The sequence below is a fragment of the Myotis davidii genome, unplaced genomic scaffold, assembly GCF_000327345.1.
Source record: "Myotis davidii unplaced genomic scaffold, ASM32734v1 scaffold534, whole genome shotgun sequence".
Taxonomy (NCBI): Eukaryota; Metazoa; Chordata; class Mammalia; order Chiroptera; family Vespertilionidae; genus Myotis; species Myotis davidii.
The window spans coordinates 5,802,079-5,812,294 of NW_006286678.1; the positions used below are offsets into that span (position 1 = coordinate 5,802,079).

Consider the following 10,216-nt stretch of genomic DNA (forward strand, 5'->3'; position numbering starts at 1 on the left):
TGCTTGGAAAGGGAGCTCAACCTAACTATGCTTTATAGGTTACTACACAGGGAAGCCATCTATGTACCTAACTAATAAACTCCCATATTTCCTTCCTTGCCAAGTTCCCACCTGGCTCGCAATGAGGAAAACCAATATTCACCATCCCAAAAAGGAGATACTTTTAGCAAATGATGGATTCCTCATATTAGTAATTAAAAAAAAAAAAACACAACACCTTAATAGTAGTATGGGAAACAGAAGCCTCTTGAAGACCATAAGGTTAGGCTTTTACACTTTCTCATGAAGGAGATAAGGACCTGCATCCATACAGTGGAAATTAAAAAGAGTTAATGAACTAGGGTGGGGGGAATCCAGGCAGAAATGATAAACTTGGAAACAAGCCCTGGTTGGTGTAGCTCAGTTGGTTGGGCATCATCCTCTATGCACTGAAAGGTTGTCGATTCAATTCCCAGCTGGATCCCAGGTAGGGGACATGCAGGAGGCAGCCAATCAATGTTTTGCTCTCACTTAAATGTTTCTCTCTCTCCTTCTGTCCCTTCCTCTCTCTCTCAATAAAAAATAAAAATAAAAACTTGGAGACAAATGGAAGGTAACAGGAAAATGACCCTTGGGCTTCTACATTATACAGCCAAGTAGGCAATTCCACTAAAAGAGACAGGGAGCAGCACAAATGTGGGCTTTACATGCAAGAAAGAAAATTTGAATATTGGATTCCAGACAGCACTTGTGGGTACAGCAGGATGTAGGGGTAAGCTTTTCCCATTTGAGTTTAATGCAGCATGTGAGCATAAGAAGGAAAAAAAAAAGAGGTTAGTGATTAGAACCCCAAAGGGAAAAAATCAGTACGAGAAAAAGGCTAACCTTCAAAATGAGCAGGAACAAGGTCAGTCAAAAAAAAATACAAAGTATTCTGATCACATATTAGGAAAAAGACTTTGGAGGCACTGGTTTTAATCTTCGATGTATTTGTTGTTCTGAAGACTAGAAAGGATCAAGGGATGAAAACCAGAATGCCTTTCAGGTATAATTCTTCCTGAACCAACAGAATGAGTTAAGTGTGGGAAAAGTCAGTGCTGAATTATTCATGCATACAGGGGGAGGGGGCAGATACAAAAAAGAAGACAGAGCAAAGAGTCTACTGAAATTCTGGCAGGAGAAGAATTAGCACATAATCCAGAAATCCAAAATTGAGTCTCCAAAAAGGAAGCCCTGATAGACAATCCTACTGATTGTGAGGCCAACAGAGAGCAGCTCAGCCAGAAGTAGGAGCCCATGATCCAGAGCCAGGAACTTAGGATAGGGACCCTGAGTTTCTCAATGCATCTGACCTATTACTTCTAAATAATGCTTTGCTTGTGTGTGTGAGAGAGATATTTTTTTATTTTAATATCTTTTTATTGATTTCAGAGAGGAAGAGGGAGAGAAATATCAATGATGAGAAAGAATAATTGATTGGCTGCCTCCTGCATGCCCCACACTGGGATGGGGCCGGCAATCTGGGCATGTGCCCTGATGGGGAATTGAGCGGGCTCACAACCCTGGCATGTGCCCTTGACCAGAATTGAACCCGGACCCTTCAGTCCGCAGGCTGATGCTCTATCCACTAAGCCAGCCCGGCTAGGGCATGCTTTGCTTTTTTATTTTTCTAGGCTAAGGGGAGGAATATTCCAAAACTTTCCTAAAGGCTGACAGCATTTCTATACTAAAGAAATAAAGTACAAATATTAAGAAAAAAATACCTATGGAAAGAAAAGATTGGGAATAGAATATGAAAAGTAGGAGGGAATGCAAGAAAAGAAATATAGGGAAGTGAAATGAGACAAAAGAGAGGGACCGAAAAAGAGAACATGGAAGGGAATGACAGAAAATAAACCTGTAAAAGTAAACTGGAGAAGAAATCTGATCTGGGACAAATCTGGGCCTCAGGCATAGAGCAGGCACCCAAACAGAACTGAATGAGACACTGAACAGTGAGGCTCTCCGGTGTGTGGTGCTCCTGGATTAAGCCCTGTCTTTAAATCCAGAATTCAGACAGAAATTTCCCAGCTAGAGAAGAAAGGAAAAAGAATTCAAACCTTTTTATTTTTCATTAGTTACTTATTTTCTATTTAAGTTAAAACCTTAAGTTATCCAAGCTCTCTTAGGCTGCCTTTGGGCGGTTCCCTAGTGAAAATACTCAGGATTCAAATCACAGAAAATACATACTCCATGAGAAATTCCAGTAACAGGACAAAATTTAGTGCCTCTTAGCACCTATTGGACACCTAATCACTGGGACTCAGCCAAAACCCCTTGCCAGATGGGTAACAACCAGTAATGTTAGCCTAGGGCTGTGTATCTTGCTGGAAAGGACTGACTACCCACTCTCCAAGCTCTAGAAGAAAGTTAGCCTACCTGGGCTGCTTCAAGCAAAGTGAAACCATGTCATCAGCCTCTCGCTCACTTCACCAAACCAATGACCTCTCCCAGAATAATGCTTCTCCTTCTAGTCACTGCACTCCTTAGTCAAGAAAACAAAGGAGAGGGCTTCCTACATTGGCGGCTGATGGTACTACTTGTCTTTGGCAAAGAAAACTCAGGAGATCCTGTCAGAATTGTAACTGGAACTTTGGTTTGAAATTTATCATATTCACAGTCTCCAAGAAACCAGCCTGAAAGGATATAACATTTCACTGAAGATAACTATCTCCTGAGATTTAAGGAGGGGAGGGGAAGGTGGGACGGGGGTGGAGGGCACGTGAAGTTATATATGCTTGTATGCATGAATATCCAGCTCTATAGTTCAGAGAGAGTATGTTAAAGGATAAGATCAAGAAAATTATAAGGAATTCAAATTCTTACGTACTCTGCTGCTCTCCCCAGCCCAGATAGGTCCAGTGACCTAACAACACCGCAAGTGGTAGCAAGAAAAAAGTGACAGAGACAATTTTAGGAAGAGTTCAAAGATCATTTCCCCAGCCCACCAACTATTATATACCTTACCTTATTTGAGCCTTCCCTACTTGTATTCCATCAATTTTACATAACATGTAAAGAGCATCTGCCTTCTACCAACCATAAGACAAATCTACACACAAAGTACTCTTGCTCTCCACTAGTCACTATATAGGGAATAACAAAAAACTACTGCTTCCGCCCTAACCGGTTTGGCTCAGTGGATGGAGCGCCGGCCTGCAGACTGAAGGGTCCCAGGTTCAATGCCGGTCAAGGGCATGTACTTTGGTTGTGGGCACATCCCCAGCAGGGGTGTACAGGAGGCAGCTGATTGATGTTTCTAACTCTCTATCCCTCTCCCTTCCTGTCTGTAGAAAATCAATAAAATATATTTTAAAAAAAAGAAAAAGAAAACTACTGCTTCCATACTCTTTTTAAACCTCCTCTGGCCTACAATGTCATTTAGAAGTTGATATACCCTCCCTTACTCCAAATGAGAAAAACTCAACCTGCCTCTACGAAACCCTTCCTTGTCTCTGTGTTCATTAAACCTGAGCCTACCACAGTATACCCAGGAGAGGCTAAGTCCTGATTCAGTGCGGGAGTGATTCCCTTTTCTGGAAGCGATGGTGTCCAATTTTGCTTCTCTCTATTGAAAGTTAAAAGGCCAAAGAACAATTGTACTCTCTCATTTTTCAATATGTAATAAAACACTTTCGCCTGTTGGGTCCTCAGAGATAGCATTTTTTTCTCAATTATCTACAAATTTTAAATAAAATCTATTAAAACACAGAAGCTTTGAATGACAAGAGAAATTACATTTTCTATTCATTTTTCAAAATAAAAAATTTCAATATTAATTAAATTTAACTCCTATTCCACACTCAAACTAAATTTGAGGCAACAAATGTGACAATTATAGGCCTAATTATAGGCCTTTATCCTAAGAAACAATGAATAATTTGGCTTCATATTGGTCTTGAAGTCAAAGCTAAGTTATTCTGGCCCCGCCACATACTAGCTATGTAATCTTGAAAAAGTTGTAAGGATTGCAAGAGAAAATTAGTTTTGTCATATTGCCAGATTTTTGCTTGCCTTATAGGTTCCCGATAAATAGGTAGTGGGAGGGTCGGCACACTCTGACGGCCCTAATGTTTGCTGAGAGCTCGCCAATGTCAGAGTTCTGAGGATGCAGTTCCCTTGAAAGCTTGCTGTAAGAATCAAAATTCTAGAAGCATTGAATGATGCCAACACAGGCTGGCTTCATTACCTGAGCTAGCTTCCAACCCTGGGGATATGGGACTACTAGTCACATAGTGTCAGTTTTCTTCCTATGTACTTAATTTCTTCCTACCACCTATGTCTTCTTCTCTGAAACGATACTGTGCAATTTTAAATTTTAATAATTTATTAAACTTTTTAACCTTGGGGAGAGAGGGACTTCAGCTGAAATTCTCCCAGGCCATAGCACAGTTGTCATAGCAACTGCTAAGGGGTAATTATCTTGTTTCTTTTAAAAAGAAAACTGAAAAATAATCATGTAGAACTTCAGATTAGCTTGCAACCTAGATTGCTCCAGGCAAGTAACAATACTGTTTCTCAGTGAAACTCTGGGACCAAAGAAGCCTCTGCTTACAAGACATTGCCTCTTTCCTCAATGTTCCACAGCACTGCATAGCAGTTTCTTATACATAGTAAGTGGTCAATAAATGCTTATAGCATGAGTAAACCAAACAAATGACCCAATCCCATCTACAAATTTCATTACTCACCCATGAAAATAACAGTAGTTATGCTGTCTGGACAACCAGTTCCCTATTCTCACTTAAGCCCATTACCATTATTATAAGAGAAATAACACCAGGTTAATTAAGCCAGTTACCCTCTCCACTCCCAAAATGCACTAAAACATTTCACTAACCAGTAGAACAATTAATGAGGACAGTTAGATTTTACTAGGGACAAATACCAAGAAAGGGAGGGGGGAAATGTTTCAGGTAAATGAAATTATACATACAAAAGCACATTTAGTGAACTGATAATAATGCTAGCATATTTGAAAAAGAGGCTTCAGGATAGGGGCATGCAGGAGGCAGCCGATCAATGTATTGCTCTCAGATGGCTGTTTCTTTTTCTCCCGCTCCCTTCCCCTCTCTCTAAAAATAAATTTTAAAAGCTTTTTAAAAAAAGAATTCATGAGTTCATAGTGACAGTCATTAAAAAAAGTAGGATAGGAGAAGAGAAAAAGACAGCTACTCAATGTAAAAGTAATGAGAGAATTAGAAAATCATCATTTTGCAACCATCATAACAGATTCTAATATTAATGAATGAAAAGTTATGAGAAAATAGGATATGTACACACAGTCTCAAAGTAGTATGCCCCCCCTCCAGATTACTTATTAATTACAAAGGGAGGGGTGGAATACCCTAACAGTGGAAAGATCCAGAAAACACCATCTGAACTAATAATTAACATCAGCATCACAAATAATCACAAATAATTTTAAAAAATTAGTATCAGCTAGGTAGTAACCAGAATCTATTTATGAACAATAGGACAAATCCAGATTTTAGGAAATTTTATAAGACAATTAACTGAATCCTTGCCAGTTGTCTTGTAGAATGTGGGTGGAACTCTTTAATCTTTTGCAAGAGCAGCTATTGGTGAAGAGAGGTTAGCCCATCCATTCCCTATCTCCTGGGGAGGGGAAAGATGCATAAAGTTTGGGGATGCTGGCAAAAAATGGGAGCCAGACAGGTTAAATGTCTACCTAAGCAGGAGAATTGCTAATCTGAACTCTATACCTATCTGTGGGTACAATCTAGACCTCATTTAGACCAATTCTTTTTTATACATCAAGAAACTTAAGTAGACAAGTGGAAAGACTTCCAAAGACACTCAGAGAGGCGACAGCAAACATAGATCTAGAACAAGGACTCAATGACTCCATTACTTCTCTTAATAACTTTTAACTGGTAAAAGTAGTACTTAGTTAATTATTTAGAAAATGTAAGAACTGGAAGAGTTCACTGGACAACACTCAACCAACTAAGCCACACTGGCCAGGGCCCTTGCTCTTAAATTATAACTGGTAGCCCTAGCCAGTTTGCTTCAATGGATAGAGCATCGGCCTGGGGACTGAAGAGTCCCAGGTTCGATTCCAGCCAAGGGCACATGCCCACATTGTGCATTCGATCCCCAGTAGGGGGTGTGCAGGAGGCAGCTGATCAATGATTCTCTCTCATTATTGATGTTTCTCTCTCTCGCTCCCTCTCCCTTCCTCTCTGAAATCAATAAAAATATGTTTTTAAAAAAGTCATAATCCCACTATCAGAGACAAATTTGGTTAATATTTTGGTGCCTCTTTTTCCAGATATTTTCCCTCCAATTATATAGATTTGTTTCCCTAAGTTTATTAGTCTGCTCCGGGCTGCCATAACAAAATGCCAAAGACTGGGTGGCTTAAACAACAGAAATCTATTTTCTCAGTTTCTAGAGGCTGAAAAATCAAAGATCAAAGTTCTGGAAGGGTTCAGTTTCTGGTGAGAAAGCCCTCTTCCTCGCTTGCAAATGGCCATCTTCTTGCTGTGTCCTCACATGGCAGAGAGAGCTCCTGTGTCTCTTTGTATTTTATTTTATTTTTTTGTTAATCCTCACCCGAGGGTATTTTTTCCCATTGATTTTTTAGAGAAAGTGAGAGGGAGGGAGAGAGGGAGGGAGGAGGAAGAGGAGAGAGGGAGAGAGAAAATACATGCGAGAGATACATCAATTGGTTGCTTCCCACAAGCACCCCAACTGGGGCCAGGGATCGAACCTGCAACCCAGTTATGTGTCCTTGACCCGGAGAACCTGAGACCCTTTGGTGGACAGCTGACACTCTAGCCACACTAGCCAGGGCTCTTCCTCTTTTTAAAGGGGCACCAGCCCTATCAGATTAGAGCCCCACCCTATGACATCATTTAAGCTTTAACACTTCCTCACAAGCTCTATCTCTAAATACAGTCACATTGAGGGGTTAGGCCTTCAACATGAGTTTTAGGGGACACAATTCAGCCCCAAAGCATTCTGCCTCTGTCCCAAAGCCACAAATGCATATCCTAATCACCTTCAAAATATATTCATTCCATCCCATCAGCCCCAAAAGTCTTACCTCATTCCAGCATCAACTCAAGTCTAAAAGTCTCATTTAAATATCAACTAAATCAGCCCAGCTGGCATGGCTCAGTGGTTAAGCATTGACCTATGAACCAGGAGGTCATGGTTTGATATCCGGTCAGGGCATATGCCCAGGTTGCAGGCTTAATCCCCAGTGTGGGACGTGCAGGAGGCAGCTGGTCAATGATTCTCTCTCATCATTGATGTTTCTATCTCTCTCTCCCTCTCCTTTCCTCTCTGAAATCAATAAAAACATATTTTAAAAAGAACCACACACACAGAGAAACTTTCATCAGGTTAGTGACAGAAAAGAGAAAAATAAAGATAAAAATTCGCTCATTACAATAACTTTGGAAAGGACCTATAGACTTTGAATTCACAACCTGGTCTTCAATTTAGATTCTCCTGGCCTCTATAACCCTAAATGTTTGATAAATTCTATGTCCTAAATAACCAAAAAGGGGGAGGAGTAATAAATAATAAAAAAAATAGGTTTTCTTAAATAAAGAAAAAATGTTGACCTCTGCCATTGGTCTTACTTTCATCAGGAAAGTAGCCTATAGGATGGAAGGCAACCAATGACTTTATAAACTATAAATAGAGGTTTTCATTCTCAAAAACAATATGATGGAGGTAATATAACAAAGCGGTTCAAGGCATGGACTATCAAGTCAGGTTGTCTGTGTTTGAATATTTACTTCACCACTTACAACTTATGTAATTTGTGGCAAATTACTCAATCTCTATATGTCTCAGTTTCCTCATCTGAAAAATGGAGAGATAAGAGTAAAATCTATGTCTTAGGGTTTCTGTGAAGATCAAATAAGTTAGTACTTTTTAGTTCTTAGACCAGCATCTGGCATACTGTAAGACCTCAAAACGTTAGATGCTATGGTTCTTATTATTAGTATTACTACAATTACTATTACTACCAATTTCAACATGCAATCGATAAGAGTTTGACATATGGTTCAGAAAAACTATAGTAACAACAACAATAAAAGTACAACACACAACACACACACACACACACACGCAGACACACACACCCCACAGCTTGAAAAATTGAAAGAGAACAGACTCCAAATCAGTCCTTTAGTGAATCCTCAAGCTGTTTTAAGAGAAATTAAGGAGAAGGTAGCAATATAGCAACAATGCATGGCTCATTTCAAGAAGAAATCTGTGTGATTTGGGTAAATTAATCGCAGGAGAAATGACAAGTTCTCTTGCTCAAACATTTATCAAACTTTAATGAGGCGTACTATACTATGTATCAGGTATTGAGCCAGATGCTAGGAATACAAAAGGAACAATTTCTATGCCTTTAAAAACGTTGTGTTCCTGTCAAAGAAATATACATAGATTATAATACACGGTAGGTTATATAATAAATGTATGCACAGGGTACTATAGAGGAGAGACATCTAGCTAGACTTGCGGGAAGGACAAAGCGGCAGAAAGATTTTCCAGAGTTAATGACATTAAACAAAGTATTTAAAAAATAATAACTGGTAAATGGGGATAGAAAAAGTAAAATCATTCCTCCTGGGATAAAAGTTGGCAAATGGACAAAAAAGATGAGCACCATTGCCCTGCCTACAGCCACACAAAACCAAAAGATCTCTTCCTAAAGCTAGTGGGCAGAGATCCATTGGAGGCATGGGTCTGAATAGGTGTGTTTCTGGAATATATACTGTTTACTCACACCACAACACCATCCTCCCCAATTCAAAATAAGCCACATTTGGAGAACTCACAGAAAGCTGTGATTAAGAGCTTCAGAGATAAGTTTCTCACTTACAACACTGGGCGGCAGCACTGGGCAATAGCTTCCTCTGGCTTTCTTCTTGAATAGAATACTAGAAGCAGAAAGAAAAAAAAACACATATAATAAGAGGCCCAAGTAAAGAGGGGAAAAATCACAGGTACCTGTAAAAAGGTTTAGTGTTTGACGGGAGTCAAAATTTTTATTGAAAAGAAATCGATGATCCTGCTGCTGGTTTCCCTGTGCAATCCCAACATAAAGGCCAAAATATCAGAAATGACACTGGTCCAATGCAACAGGCTAAATCAGGATAGCAGAGGCCATTCTGGCCAAGGACACCTGCGAAGCAGCTGTAGAAGGCTTAGTCTGTTGTTATTTTTTTAACTTTTTTTAAAAAATTATCACTGGAAGACGTGTATTATTTTTAGAGAGAGAGGAAAGGGGAAAGAGAGAGACAGAGAGAGAAACACCTATGTGAGAAACACTGATCAGTTGCCTCTCCTACGCACCCCGACCGGGGATTGAACCCACAACCTAGGTATGTGCCCTGACTGGGAGTCAACCCTGCAACCTTTTGGTGTTCAGGACAATGCTCCAATCAATTGAGCCACCCAGCCAAGGCAGAGAAGGCTTAGTTTTAGAGAAGGTTCAGAAGACTTAGAAAATGCAGTCTTCTAAGTTTTCCTATGGATAAAGTATAGATTCCCCCATTGGAGTGATGGAACTGAAAACCTCTCCGAAACTGAGTTTCTGATGTTTAAAAAAAAAGTAACAGTGCTTCCTCCCTCATGAGGTCATGTGTGCAGTTACTTATTTAAGCATACAATGCAACATCTGAAATCTACTCCGGTCCCCTTCACATATACACTCTAGCCTTCCCAACCCAATCCACCACCATTTACCACCAAAAAAAAACAAATACAGAGTGCCCTGGCTGGTGTTTCTAAATGGTAAGAGCATTGGCCTGAACATCAAAGGATCATGGGTTCAATTTCTGGTCAAGGGCACATACCTGGGTTGTAGGTTTGATCCCTAGTCCTGGTCCTGGTCTGGACATGCGGGGAAGGCAACCAATTGGGGAAGGCAACCAATTGATGTGTCTCTTTCACATCAATTTCTTTCTCTCTCTCTCCCTCCCTCCCTTCCTTCCACTTCTTCCTCTCTCTCTCAATAATAATAAATCCTTCCCAAGGGAAACTGGGGAGAAAGAATGGGAGAAATTCTTAAGCTATCTTTTAGTGTGAAAATACTTTAAAGGAAGAATTTAACAGTTGTGGAGTTTTTAAGTCTCCTAAATTTGATAATAATCAGTCTTAAAAGCACATTCTAAAATTTAGTTTAGTTTTTTTAATCTCT

At 39.8% G+C, this 10,216-nt stretch overlaps 1 protein-coding gene across 6 annotated transcripts in view; it reads right to left on the reverse strand.

Moving 5' to 3' along the window:
• The window catches only part of UNC13B (unc-13 homolog B (C. elegans)), a 149,226-nt gene that overhangs the window by 93,296 nt on the left and 45,714 nt on the right, over positions 1–10,216 (reverse strand). For 4 of the 6 annotated variants that reach the window (XM_015560546.1, XM_006758526.2, XM_006758525.2 and 1 more), the window contains exon 7: positions 8,897–8,954. In XM_015560546.1, the coding sequence (XP_015416032.1) occupies positions 8,897–8,954 (58 nt within the window). Of the gene's footprint in view, positions 1–2,848; positions 2,885–8,896; positions 8,955–10,216 lie in introns of all 6 variants that reach the window. The other 2 variants (XM_015560545.1, XM_006758521.2) reach the window with 1 other exon arrangement.